Here is a 15,144-nt window from a genome sequence, read left to right on the forward strand (position 1 = left end):
ACTTAGGTGCGGCCTGTCCATTGATTTCGTCCACTAATTGAAGACTAGGGCAAGTTCCTTTTCTTAGTCGTCTTCAACATTCCTCTTTGAACTTAGTATTGGGCATTCTCTCATTGCCCGAGCGTATCTCGAGTTATTCTAGAGGGGTCCTTTAGGGGTAATTCTTCCTGAGGGGCTCTTCATTATCCTGAAGGGGGTGTAGGTGGTTCTTCTCGAGGGGCTCTCTACTACCCCCAGGGGAGTATTGGTGGTTCTTACTAAGGGGCTCTCCATTACCCTGAGGAAGCTCTCAGATTGACTACCCTCCACAAAACTACTAATAAGAAATTTTATTTACCAAAAAAAAAAAAAAAACTAATTAGAAATTTTATATTACACATAACATCTTGTGGTCTTGCTCCTCTCGCCCCATATTTAGAAAACTATAGCTAATCTAGTTTTTATTTATTTATATATTTTGTGATGTAATCTAATATTTCCTTAATAAAACTCTCTTTCTTTGCCTTCCATACTTGCATTACCTGTACACTTTACTCAAGATTATTTAATTGATTCCTTTAATATAAAGTGGTACTATTTTTATCGCATTCAAAGCTTTGTTAGCATGTGACTTTAGAAATGAACTGAATACCAAAAAAAAATTATCTTCACATGAAATTTTTACGAGAGAAGCCAAGGACAAAATTGAAAATTCACCTTTTGGACAGTTATAAAATATAGGATTATATATTTTGGTAACCATGGCATCATTTGAGTGATCACATTATTCATACGTGAGATTTCTTGAAATGCACGATTCTCTTTCTAAGAAAACGCAAAGATAAGAAATTTCTCTGTACTCTTTGATCTCTAATTTTTTTCATTTAGAAAGCATTTGGGTTGTGAATTATATTTCATTTCTTATTGTGGAATTAAACCAGTGACAAGTTCGTGGAGGAACGAAGACGTGGATCTAAATTGACTTCATTGAAAAAAATGAATCCAGGTAAGGATTGTTCTCCTTCTAAGAGATATATAGAGTTTTAATTACAGAAAGTTTTCTTACTTCAAAACAATGTTGGGAGATTTAATCAACATCTTGTCTTCTTGAATCAAATCCCTAATCTCACAATACATAAAAAAAGGAGAAACACATCTAGCACAAGGAGCGGCACTAGAACTTAGTGAAAATCTCTACAATAACTTTCTTTGGTAGTTCAAACTAGCGTCAAGAGTCTTAGTGACGTTCGGACTCTCTAGTTAAACTAAAATTGCTATGAAGAGGTAAAATCCAAAAGGGAGTAGAGAGCTAATATACAACTATAATTACACACTCATTAATGTCATGTAATTAAATACTTCCATTAATGTTTCGAGTATCTGTAGAACAATCTGTCAAGATGGAGTACAGAACTTTATATCTTAAATACTGCCAACCCAAACCCATCGTATATGTCTTCATTCAGATGTAATGAATTCACACTTAAGAAATCTAAAAAATTTTCAATAGAAAATACTTAAAATATTGTCAATAAAATAAAATAACATAACATAAAGTTTTTTTCCAACCATCCCTTGTATACTATTTTTTTTTTAATGTTTCATGTTTAAGGGTTATTTTTCTATTGAGCATCTCTTTTGTTGGTGATGTACAGTCCCATAACCGGTAAGGGTGTTAATTGGTATCGTTTTTGTATGACACAAACTTTGAATACCGGAAACTATAACGTGTAGTTTAAACATGGTATTTTAGTGTAATACACTTTTGGTACGAACAAACCCATGCCACTTTTGTTATTAATTCATTAAGATCCTAATAAAATTGCAATCAAACAATTGATAGAATCTGATATAAATAAAGACAAAACAAGTAAATCTAATTAATAGAGATAAAACAAGTAACTCTAAGAAGAGGAGTGAATGACAAAATGAAAAATCGAGACAAGGAATTAAGGATAGGTCAAAGTAAATTGTTTTATTTATAAAATTACATTTATATCTCTTAATTTGGTATAGTTTTGATACATTCCGATGATATGAGTACCTGAAATCATAACCATATCGAAGAAATTAAGTTTTTGTATATACGTACTGAATTTTGAATAGAGCGGTTCTGTAAGTTATACGGTTTTGGTATGCAATTAATACTCTTACGGTAGTACACATATATATACTTTAGGGTTTTTTTTATCTTCTTTTCCTCCCGAGTCACAAAAGTATTTCAAAATTTTTTTCTTTTGGGTTATGAAAACATTAGTAAAGGATCTCAATTTTGACTCTCGTGGTCAGTCAAGTCAAGTAAAAAAAATTACAATTGGGCCAGGGAATCCAAAAAGGCAAATTATCTATAGGGCCAAACCGGGTCCATCGATGTGGCAATTTTGTAATTCCATAATAATTAAAGGGCTGACACATAATTAAAAGTTAAACGTGTAGTTAAACGACCAAATTCCCCCTATTTCCCTCAACCGTGTGTCCTTGTCGTGTTCCCCTTCGTGCCTTCTTCGAACTTCAAAGCGGTTTTTTATTTTATTATATTTTAATTTAATTTTCTGGGAGATAGATAGAAACTCTGCTAAGTTGCTAACCCATCTCAGGAGTGGCAATTCCGTAATTCCATATTTAACCTTCTGTCAGACTCACTTCAGTTCCTATAGCCTCCGACGACTGAAGGAGAGAGAGAGAGAGAGAGAGAGAGAGAGAGAGAGAGAGAAATGAGAGTAGACAAAGAAAGAAAGAAAGAAAGAAATATAAGGGGTGCGAAGTGGGGCCCACTTCCCATGTGCCCCTCCGCCTGTCTCCACCCGCTCCTGCCGTTCAATGATTAGAGCCCTTCTTTCAAGTTTTCCCCTCCCCCTCCCTACCCCAAAACCCTCCCCTCACTCACTCTCATACACACACACACTCTCTCTCTCCTCTCTCTCTCTCTTCTCTCTCTCCTCCTTCTCTCTGTGTTTCTGAAGAAATCACAAGACAGCGCCCACCAGCTCATCTTAGCATAGCCCACCGCTGCTCTTTCTGTCTTTCTCTTACGGCGGACCAGTAGAGTAGAGAGCAGCGGCGAATGATGTCGACCACAGACGGCAATTCTAACGGCGCAACTAACGGTGCTCTCATGGACCCACAGCGTCAGCAGCCACCAGGCAATGGTGCACTAGCGGTGAAGAAACCGCCGGCCAAAGACCGACACAGCAAAGTCGACGGCCGCGGCCGCCGTATTCGTATGCCGATCATCTGCGCCGCCCGAGTTTTTCAACTCACTCGCGAGTTGGGTCACAAATCGGATGGTCAAACTATCGAGTGGCTTCTACGCCAAGCTGAACCCTCTATCATTGCCGCCACCGGCACCGGAACTACACCTGCCAATTACTCCGCCGTCTCCGTCTCCGTCAGAGGCTCTTCCAATAATTCAGTCTCTGCTGCTCTGGACCAGAAACCAACCCCTTCCATGCTGGGTCCCACACCTTTCCTTCTTGGCAAGCGACTCAGGAGTGATGATGATGATGCGGATGACGCTTCTCCCAAAGAAGACACCACCGCCACCGGCGCCGCCGCTGTATCCACTGCTGGTGGTGGCGTGGGCCCCGCTGCTGGTAGTTTCTGGGCTTTGCCTGCCCGGCCAGATTTCGGTCAGGTCTGGAGCTTCGCTGCACCGCCTGATATGGTGGTGCCGACGCAGGCGGCAGTTGTTGCTGCTTCGCAGCAGCAGTCGATGGTTGGGAGGTTTGGACAGCAAACCATTGGAGAAGCATCGGCAGCTAGGGTTGGGAATTACCTGCCGCTCCCTCAAGGGCATCTCAATTTGTTGGCTTCGTTGTCTGGTCCTTCTGCTTCTTCGGGGAGAAGAGACGATGAGCCTCGTTGATTGATAGTTTTGGTGTGCATGTGTTTTAAGTTTCTGTGTGTGGGGTTTTGGGTTGTTAGTAGGGTTAATGGTTAGGGATTTTAGTTGGTGGGTTGGGCGTAGAAGTCAAGAAGTATTAGTATTTGTGGAACTTTGGATGAAATTAGGGTATTTAGTAGCAGTTTGCTTGTCATTCTCTCTGAATATTAGGGTTTAGTTTAGTTCTTTGTGCATTTTCTTTGTCTTTCTGGTTTGAAGTTTATTTCATGGGAGAGAGAGTGAGGAAGCGAGGGAGGGTTGGTATTGTGAACCTGGTCATCACTTTCACTGGAAGGGACACTCTTATTTTGTTTTTGCTGCTTCCTTGAGTATGAACTGTGCAGGGTTAGCCAGAGAAGAAACTTGGCATCATTAAAAGTGGCCTCTGGATGATGGTAGATGATGTGTTTTCCTCTTTCCCTCTGATTCAGGGTAGTGGTTTCTGTTATTGTTGGGGGTGCTGCTGCATAATGAGCTTTGGGGGGTTTGTGAGGTTTGAAGGCTGTTTTGCAGTATGGAGCTCTGAGGAAGTGTTCTTAATTTCGGTGGACATGAGGAAGTGGTTTTATTACCTCGTTCTGTGGGATTAGGGGTTCTGAGTAATTGTGCTTCTGAAATTGTTTTTCAGTGTTCCTCCTGGGTTATTGTGATCATGGTGATAGCTGCTGCATTAGCATTAAAGTTTACATTGGTGTAGCTGGAATTGTTTTCCCTGGGGATCCTGATTGCAGAGCAGATTTTCAAGCAGCCGTTATGGTTAATGGTGAGAAAATTTTCTTGGTTTTTTCGGCTTAATGCGTGTTGGGTTCATCTCCACAACCGGAGTCCTTGCTTTCTCTATGTCCTATGATCTCTATATTGATGTTGAAGGCTTGATGAAGAATGCTATGGAAATGCTCTTGGTCCATGCCTGTAAGATCTCGTCTTTTCTATTAATCTGAATTTTTTAGCATCTCTTAGAGTTATCAGCATGACAATAATGGGGTTTTGTGTATGTAATGGATTGCTTGGGGTGCCTGCAGTGTGAATAAAAAGTATCTATTTATTTCTTTCCTTTGTTGCTCCCATTTTATGTGGTGTGCTTCTTTCAGTTTGTAAATACAAACCATTCCATCCTAATATTTTATTTGCGGTGCCCAACGTACTGGGATTGGATTATTTTTTCCCAGTTTCCTTTTGTGTTTTATCTTTTCCTGTGTTTCTTGTGGAGGAATTGTGAGGAATCTCATCATTTGAGCTACTAATGAGAATCCATTGAATTAAAATTGACATTTGGAACTGAATTTTTTTGGTTAACCTTCATTATGATGAAGGGAAATAACTCTTGGTCATGATAGGAAACAAAAAAATTGTCTCTAACTCACTTGCATTGTAAGAGTTGTATTATCATGTCCCACTTTGTTGCTTGCTTTTCAAACTACAGCCAATCATGTATAAATCATCGTGTAAGACACATCTCTAAAGTGCAAGTGGACAATGTTGAGCAAACGTTTCAATTCAGTTGTGCCGATTCTGCCTCTATATCTTATGCTTCGCTCTTTTTGAACCATTACGTGGTATGGCTGTGCCAGCGCAGCTTGATTGTAGCAGGGATTTGATCTTCAGTCTGAGTCTACTGAAGGAGTTTCAATTCAGTTTTTTTTTTTTTTGGATGAATAAATAATTAAATTACTGAAAGCAAACAAGAGCACATGTAAATTATGCTTTTACTCAGGATTGATATTATCATACACATGTAAGTCCTAGGCTAGTGGACAAACTTTAATGAAATGGTTGCCTCCTGTTGGTTTTAGGTTCAAAACTTGGAAACAGTTTTGACTGTGAAACAGAGGATAATACTGTACATTTGCCCCCTCCTATGTCCTGCAGTAGCAGGAGCCTGGTGAACTATTGTTAGTTTTTAAAAGGAAATCCTAGGCTAGTTTCAGACAAGATTTCACCTAAACAGTTATGACCATTAGGAAGCGAGAGTTGACCTATTTGGGTTCTTGAGTTGTTTCATAGAAATCTTGTTGCCAGTGGCCATGCCAAGCATTCCTGGTATTCTACATGCAGCTGGCAAAGAGGAGCAGAAGATGTTGGGACTGAAAGTTGGAATTGAGAGGCTAGGAAGAATCCTTGTTTGATGGATATGGTCTTGAGTGACAGGTATTGGGACTGAAAGTTGTTGCACTTTACTGTTCTTTCTGAGTTGGTTTATTAACTGCACAAGTGCACTCACTTGTTTTTTTGGATACCTGCTTGTGTGAGTTGCTTATGGCCTTCATAGTTAATGAAAACTTTTCTGCACTTATCTATCAGTTTTCACTTTATCACTTATCTAATGGAAAAGTCCTTCCTCTCTGGAAACAATTTTTAAAATTCCTGCTTTGGGCTCATGATCTCTTAATTACGAGGTGTTGGTCTTGGCCCACTGAGCAACCCTGTGAGGTTGTCCTAGTTTCCAAGTCGATTCTGTAGGAAACTTCCTCGCTTAGATGCTTTGTTGCAAACGTTCGTTTATGATCATTTTGGCCAGTCATTCTCTTTAGTTATGATAGAACTTTAGTTCCCTACTATGCTCTGTTTCCTATTTGTTCCTCCTTTCATATCTCCCCATTGAATAGATGATTATTTACTGCCAATGTCATTATGATATACAAAACTGTCTTTTTAGTGTATTGCTCATCCCAAAACACCTAAGCTGCCCCCTGGTGAGGTAAGGATTTGTTATAGTTGATACTTTAAATTATTTTCTGTCTGTGGTCATTTGCTCTTTTGTTATGCCTGCTGGATTGTTGATACCTGGTGATTTACTAAATAAGGTTTTGAAAATATTTACTAATTTTGCAATTCTTATTTTAATAGCCATATAACACCTTTTTGGTGATTGAGTGGAGATTGATCTGAAATTTGAGTTACCTCTCAAGGCTTTGGAGCTGTGTTTCAGTTGCCTGAGTGTTTGAACACTTTTGTTTTGTTTTTTTTCTTCTTTCTTTTTCCCTCCATCATAGGTACAGGATTACATCTTCTTCTCTTTTGTTGGTTTTGGCTGTCCTTTATTTTTCCTGTGTCCAGCAGTATATCATGGTTGGAATACTTGCTCAATAAGATTTTGTTAGCATTACTATAGGTGGTAGCCTTAGATCTATGGAATCAACATTCCAGTCCTGATTTGCTTGTAGCCTTGGATTTGAGCCCTCCTCCCCAGGCAACTGAAAGCCTGAGGTCTTCATTCCAATAATGGTTTTTTCCCCTTTCCTGGTTGAATAATCCAATTGATTGTTTAAGAGTTAGTGTCAAAATGCTGGACCATTACAGTTTCTACTACCACCACCAATTTGCAGGGTTTAATGCAACCTATGGCAGGCAATTTGCCTTACATTGGGCTGCACTTAATATGTTCAGATGCGTCATTCCAATCATTATCCTTACTATACATTGACTTTGATGGTCAAACCTCTGATCCTGTTGGTATGTGGTTTGACATCCTTAATCAGTTTTAATACCCAGCCAGCTTGTCAGCATGAGCTATTCAGAAGTCATCTTCCATGTGATAACAATTGATTCTGTTAGTATTGTTGAAAACATAGATCAGAGTGTAAATATTTTGTACATCACCTAGGCAATGAGCTAAGGTCATAGAAATCCTTTAGCTAGTTTGGTACGGCTTATTTCATGGAAATGTTTGGCTCCAGGTTAAGTGAGGAATCAAACCAGCCCATTTGACAGTTTTAGTCTGATCTCCTTTATATTAGAAGGTAAGGTGGGGGTAAAACCTAAGGTCCAGAGGTGGCATTATGGTATATAAACCTTCAAACTGAGTGTTCTTAATCCAATGTGGCATTTGAAAGTATGATTGGTTAATCTTCTTTGGCTACTAATGTTGAGGCTTATCTGATCGATCATTTGTGGTTTCCAGTTCTGAAAGTGCTTGGTTCTCTTCTAAGGTTATTTATTGCTGATTGGAAAACCAGGGTGGAACTTGGTTGCAGCATTCACAGTTGACCACATTTCTGTTGATTACTTATAACGTTGGCACATAAGCTACCCAGTGTCATCTGTTTAGGAAGGTTCCCCTATGTACATGTCCACTCCATACCCTATGTGTATTGAGACTGAGGATTAAGCCAGTTGATTTTGGTCTCATTATCCATATTTGCATATTAACTACTCAGATTCTGTTACATATGAGAGCTAGATGCTCCTCTTATCCAACAAAAGGAAGTCCACCTTCAGCTTTTCTTTGACTTGCACAAGAAAAGTCAGGTCCTTGTCTTCTGGATCCCGTTTCTGAGATCCTCCGGTCTGGATACATAATCAATCTGATCTTTTTCCCATGGGTTCCATATCAGTATATTTGATAGGAAATCTTACAAATGTCATGACTCCCAAACCTTCAATATCATGTATGATTTTATTTTTTTGGGTCAAACAATACCATGTTAGATTATTGATGAAAATTTCGTCTCAGGAAATGTCACTTTATTCATGTATCCTCTGAGGTTTGCAACAGGGTGACCAGCTTCACTGTTTTCTATACCTCTTTGCATCCATCTTCGATTAGTGACCGCATGTCATCATTTTTTATTTGTTGTTCCCTTGTTCTTCGCTCTCTGGTTCACAATGGTTAACCATATTTAGTATGTGCTTTTAGGGTTTTTGGTTTTTATTTTCTGTAAAGGAAGATTGATTTAAGATGGGATAAAAAATTTTGATCTCCAAGTCCTATGCTTTTTACCTTTTTTATGAGTTCAGAAAGGCTAGTGAAAACAATTACTCTTCATGACTTTTTCCTCTCAAAATGGATTTGGCAATCAATGATGGGTAAGTAGTTTATGGTGCTACATTAGGCAGGAATATTACAGACAATTTGAATTCCTTGGCATATTGCATCTCAGTCAACGAGGTTTCATGTATCTGAGTTGTTCTGTGTTGGAATTTTAGTTGTTTGGGTGGTTGGTTGCTTTTGTAAATTATTTTGATTCAAGGTGGAGCTGTGTGTATAACAAGTTCCTAAGCTGAGATGTCCTTTCATCTCATTAATTTCTGGAATAAAACCTCAATTTTGGGTTCATCACTGGACCACCATAGCATGTGAAGGTGCCAGTGAGGTGAGTTGTGCTTATAATGGTTGCTTATGCACCCAGTGTAGTACTAGTAGAATTCCCAATTAATTTGGTTTCTTTCATCAAAGATGGGACCACCCTGTTTGTTGAAATGCAGAAGTTGATTGTGACCCTTCCATCTGTAGTAATATTTGAGAGACAGAAACACAGTAGAATCGCTTTCAAAGCAACCTCAAAATGAGCCCAAGGGAGGACCAGTAATTGATGCCAGAAGGCAGCCCATTTTCTGACCTGGGAAGATCAAGGGATCCCAATTGCTAAATGGGGGGAGGGTAGCTGAAATTGGTTTCCAATGTTTAAAGAAAACATAAAGTTACCATCAGCATCTGTAGTCTCAGTGTCTATGCAGGGAGGTTTTGACAATGTGCAATTTAAGGTCAAGAGAAGGGTAAAAGTTTTGATGGGATCTGGTCCAAAAATCAGACAAGTGGACAAATCAGACAGAAGAGAAATGGGGCTCACATAGTGATAAAGATAGAGGAAATAATTAAAAAGAAAAATCCATCAACTGCCAAGGCACCTTAAAAGGGGTCTTGCAAACTGTGAATTTTGTCCAAGAATAACTGCTGCTGCTCCTTGTGGTCCATGGCTCATTTATGTTTAAGCCGGGCTCATCAGGCCCTCCTTATCAGTTTGACAGTTTCGAAGGGATTTGGTTGGTTCACCATTTTTGGGAACTCATGTTAGTAGTAGTATGCATGGAGCCAAACAGATGCATGGACTGGGTGACATGTCTCTTAGGAGTAAAGAAACTGGAAATAAAGAAAGAAGATTGCCAGATCTTCTGCAGGAGGACATATCTGATTGTTTGTTTGTCCCTTCTGTCGACGAAATTAATTCCCATGAGGACCACAAACATGTTCAAATCAGCCACATTGAATTTTCAAACCTGATTAAGCATAATTCTTGCCCATCAGCTTTTCTCGGTGAAAGAGAAGATTCTGATCATATTCTTTCAAATATGTTGCTTTCTGAGTTATTGATATGGTTATTTCCATTGTTGATGTAGATAGAGAGGTTAAATCTATCCGCTCGCAACAACATCAAATTTGAGTAATGCTGCTTAGATTACTAATTTTATAAATATTGAATTCAAGATGACAAAAAAGACAGTAATTTTATTAGTTTTTCCACCAGAAATCTTGATTTAGTTGAATAACCAATCACCATTTTCACATTCTCAATTATCAAATAGGCCTTCAGTGCCAGTAACTGTAACATCTACTTCATCTTCAACACTGATTAAATTGGGAAGAAACCAAGACAACTACAGCTAATCCCATTAATAAACCAAGACCGATCTCTGTTTCTCTGTGACAGAGACTAAAATGTTATTGCGTGTGCTATGCTAATTTCGTTTCCCATGTTCAAGGTTGGTTACGTAGTCTTCCTCATGTATTAACTGCTTCGATGAAGTTTTGTATCAATTGATCACGTTAAATCCTGATAATCCAATGGATTTCATTAAGAAGAACAATAGAAATTGCAAAACAATTTCCAACGGTGAAACAGAGTACCCACTACAGATACGAACATGGTGGGCGTGGGCGTCTCTCCATCACAGCTACTAAATGACTTCCAGCATCAATGCCGCGCCCCATTTCATCTTCTTTTGGCTCTCTGCTACGACTTTTCTCCTCCTTTAGACTTTGGTAGTACAGCAGAACAGAGGAGAAGCATTCCAGAAGCAACTGTTTCAGTTCCATAATTTGTTTGTTAAGGAACCCCAAATTTTCGGATCTGGTTTCGTAGGTTTCTTTAATGAAAATGCTTTTCCTTGAAATTGATTATGGGTTTCTTTCGTCTCCCAGTTCTGGATCTATTTTTCCACTGGGTTTTACATTAGAGAATTGACCAAATCACTGAATTACTTGGACAACCACCCAAATTCAAGTTCACCCAATACTGAAGCTATGATACAGTTGATGAAAAAGCTGGTGGGGCATTTGCGAATCGTTTTCCCGAGTCGAACCCCGTTGACCTGTGGATCCATGGAAAGCCTGGAGGTCCCCCTGTGGTTCATGGATTAGCACGAGGATAGAACCTTTCAGGATTCGTTCAGATAGGAAGACCATTTCCTCCAATCCTTCCTCTTCGAAGGTGTTGTTGCCGATCAGGGATTGAGTGTCGACGTCTTTTAACAGTAAAAAGAAGTGTATCTGAAAGGAAATACTGACTGAAACAGGACGAATTAATGGTGATGATCATTTGTTTGTTTGGAAGGTCATAGTTTTCAGAGATTGCATTACTCTGGGGAGGTGCAATATTTTCATCATTGTTTTTTTAGGGATGGAAATAATACATATGCCATGGGTGAAAAATTTCACCTGTGGGCCTCACGTATTTGGGTGGTTGGGAAGCCATCCCTGACGGGATGAGGATCCGGACTCTTCTCTCTCTATCTATATATATAAATATATATACACCACGAAGGAGAATTAAACCCAAGATCCCTTTGCCAAGAGTTGTTGATCATGACCAACTAAACCTGGTTGGAGGGGTTACTTAGGGCTGATCGGGGCTAATCGGGCCTTGGCTAGCTCAATCAGGATCAATCTGGGCAGGCCTAAGCTGGGCTGGACCTGACAGGGTAAGTCCTAGATTGAGACTTTTTAAACTCCAGTCAGAACTAGCATGGATCTAGCATGGATTATGAGTTTAGCCAAAGGTCTCAGCCCTGTCCAACCTAACTCTGTGTCACCTGTGGTTGAGTTGAGTGGAATTTCGGACCCTTGGATCTGAAATTTCGATCAAGATTTCAATCCAATGAACTGAGATGTACCGCATGATGATGTGCAGGACTGAAGCAGAAAGTCCCTGTTGAGGTTCTCGAAGGTGTTTCTTCAATGAGGCAACAAGAGAGAAGAGATGAGGGTATTTTAGGATTTTCATTATTCAAATAGGGGGGCTATCTAAATTTTCTTGAGATACTAATTTGGAATTGTGACACATTAAACATGAATTTTAGAGTCTGGACCTCCTAGTTTTGTAAAACTTTTCTTTTCTGGAAAAGAATTTTCCCATCAGTGGAGCTTCCCAATGCTAAGGATTTTCAGCCATCGATGAGGCATGTTGTAGTGTTAAAGCCCAGCCCATACCTAACAAAAAAGTGTTAAAGCCCAGCCCATACCTAACAAAAAAAGTGTAATGGCCCAGCCACCTTGACCATGTGTGGCTTTCCCTCTGTAATTGTCTGTATATTTGTTCTTTATTCCCTAATTGTCACCACTACTGTAATGTAAATACATAATCTCTTTATTCTTCCAAGTTAACTATTTCCACACAGAAACCATCAAGAGACTAATTCAACATAAGCAGCAAGGTTATTATTTACCAGTAGATGCATCAATCTTCTAGGCCTGCTTCTTCCTTGGAACTGTTTATTTCACTTCCCAACATGGTGTCTGGATATTGGGCCTCAGCAGAAGGAGAATCTAACAGCCAGCCTAATTGATAGTCTTATCTGAAAGTGTTTTATGGCATCATGTAGTTGATAGTACATGGAATGAGCAAATGAGAACTGATAATAGCAAGTATAAACAGAATAAGACTTCAGAAAAAGATCTTCCATTAGAACAGCACATAACAGTTTCAAAATGATTCTCCTATAACAGCAAAAAAAAGTCGTGAGCAAGGAAGATTCTTGGGTGAAGAAACCCTGGTCCCATCTCAAAAGTAAACTTTCCTGAAGAAAAGAAATTTGTAAAACTTTCACTAACATTCTGAACATGATATGTCTGCCTCCTCTGTTTTCTTTGTATATATATATATGAGCCTTTGAACATGTTTTCAGTATATAACCTGTATGGAGGACCAGAAAAGCAAGTATTGATCTACACCTAATCATGGTAACATGTATGGGGAACAAAAAAGCAACTATTGATCTAGAGCCTAATGATAGTAACCTCTATGGAGAACACAAAGGATAAGTATTGATCTAGACCTTAATGACAGTCATAACTGAAAAAGAAAAACAGAGTCCAACTATTGGCTCAAACCTCCAAAAGACTAGGAGATGCTGTATGTACTTCCCTCAGCTGGTGACAAAACCTATGACTTCCTCATGGCGTTTCAATGGAACCAGGCTCATGTCATATGGAATCACTGCGGGGGAAACAAGTGAATTGCGCCCCAAGTCTGAGACATCGCAGAGTTCCTTCATCTTCATAGTCTCAATGTGATACAAGTAGACCTTGGCAGATACCCTAATAAACAGGAGATCATCTTGGAATGCCAAAGGATCCATCCAGGAAATCTCATCAGTTGTTAATCTACGAGCCACTTTCAACGAGGCCTTGTAGAGGAATTGTGGATTTTCTTTCTCCAAATCATCTAGTTTTATTGAGCATTTAAGCACCCATCCATGCTCAGCATAATCTTCAAGGTACCAGATATGAAGTCCAGTCATTGAGACTCGGATGAGATGTAGATATCCATGAGACTCCCCAATGCATGTCTTAGGTAGGTCTCTACATGGCTTTGTGGGAGATGGTAATGCAATCAATTGGACTTGCTCCTTTTCTAAGTTGAAGACAAGGACATGATCCCCATCAGTCAACCAATGCAGAAAACCTGAAGCAAAAACTCCTTGATTCTTGATCAAATTATAGTGGCATTCAAACATAGCCTCTGATTTTTTCCATGCTCCAGTTTTGGAAGAATAGATTTCAAATGACAAGAAGTATGACTCCGTTTCTGTTTCTGTTTGATGGATGCTGACAACCTTGAATTCTGTGCAAACGTCAACTGGAGTGCTAAGAGGATTGAATGCTAATGCAAGGCAATCTTTTTTATCAGGTTTTGGCCAGTTTACTTTGACCCATTCCTTGATAGAAGGGTTGCAGATGTAGATCACTGGATCTTCAGCAGGAAAGCAACTTCGGCAACAAATAAGCCCACTTGACGAGGATTTAAGGACTACCTTATCTGGGAGGAAATCCAAAGTCTTTTTCTGAACAGTTTGTTCCATTCCAACGGGAAGGTAACTCAAAGAGGCAATATCTTCATCACACCAATGAAACCTTTCTTGGAAGAAGAATCCGGACACAGCTTGTGATCTTTCTAACTGAATACGGATGAAAGAGGTATCAGAAATAAGGTGGTACCATCCTTTAGACACAGATTTTAGTTCAAGTAGATCCTCCGTGGTCAGGCGTGACAAGATCTCACTCATTAAATAATCCGAATATCCTATCTCCATATCCTAGGAATACGAAAGCACATGAATTTAGATTACTCAGGTAGAACATAGGAAACAGAAACAAAGATAAAATTAATGAATGGATAAACACTAACTTTTGCATCCTACAAGAACCACAAGAGCCATAGCTTAGTTGATAGTAACCATAGATGAATTCCTGAATGACTAGTTATAGCCTCAGCTCCTACAGGAGCACTTGCTAATGTTGAAATTACAAACAAATTCACCCACACAAAAAAAGTAGTCAACAGGAATGCTTGAGCTCATAAGTGTCTGAGTTGAAAATCAAACTTAATAGATTCTTTGACTAAATTACCCTAAGTCAGCTTGTAGCCCTTTCCTCTCTCTCTCTCCCCCCCCCCCCCCCACCCCAACCCCAGAAAAGTGAAGAATAGTTAGGACATAGCTACTGTAGCCTTTTGGGTAACATAAAGAAATCGAATAGGTCTTCAACTGATAAAGATGGGAAAATTTGAGCACATCCATCAAATGAATAACAGTACAGAAACTCGATCACTATAATTAGCTATATGTAAATAACTCAAGTATCAAATAACATGGCTTGCTGATTAAGATCATTAATCTTCTAAATACTGCTATTTGGGTATGTTTGTGTGTGCATTGTGTCGGTTTTGTGTGAGAAAGTGGGGGAGAGAAAGAGATTCAAACAACTAAAATAAATCACAGAGAAACTTGAAATTACAATGTATTGGGAATACACTAAATGATGATTACAATGGACTAGACATAGGCAACTTCCGCAGAGATCTTTCATTTGATTATTTTCCTCTTTGGTCTTTTCTTCCACTTGTTGGGAAATACAGTTTAAATTATACGAAAAGAATGCTAACCAGTTGCATGATTCCTGCTGCTAGGCACAAGAACACAGACAATTACTGATCAGCCAGCAGTGAAAATCTCAGTCACTAAGCTCTTCCACATGTTCCTATGGGCCTCTGCATTGGTGCAGGTAC

The 15,144-nt window shown here is 39.2% G+C and overlaps 2 protein-coding genes across 2 annotated transcripts; one reads left to right on the top strand and one right to left on the bottom strand.

Moving 5' to 3' along the window:
• Positions 1-2,772: 2,772 nt before the first annotated feature.
• On the top strand, positions 2,773-11,114 carry LOC149000536 (transcription factor TCP21-like). The gene has a single exon (XM_089139961.1). It carries the CDS (start codon positions 3,044-3,046, stop codon positions 3,842-3,844), a length of 801 nt encoding a protein of 266 aa, XP_088996087.1. The 5' UTR covers positions 2,773-3,043; the 3' UTR covers positions 3,845-11,114.
• Positions 11,115-12,963: 1,849 nt separating this feature from the next.
• LOC149000537 (F-box protein At5g49610-like) lies at positions 12,964-14,186 on the bottom strand. Its single transcript, XM_089141014.1, has one exon. The coding sequence runs from the start codon at positions 14,168-14,170 to the stop codon at positions 13,004-13,006; it is 1,167 nt and encodes a 388-aa protein (XP_088997140.1). The 5' UTR covers positions 14,171-14,186; the 3' UTR covers positions 12,964-13,003.
• Between the last annotated feature and the right edge of the window lie 958 nt (positions 14,187-15,144).

Source organism: Hakea prostrata, chromosome 11 (assembly GCF_041222555.1).
Source record: "Hakea prostrata isolate BN-2017 chromosome 11, UWA_Hpros_2, whole genome shotgun sequence".
NCBI lineage: Eukaryota > Viridiplantae > Streptophyta > Magnoliopsida > Proteales > Proteaceae > Hakea > Hakea prostrata.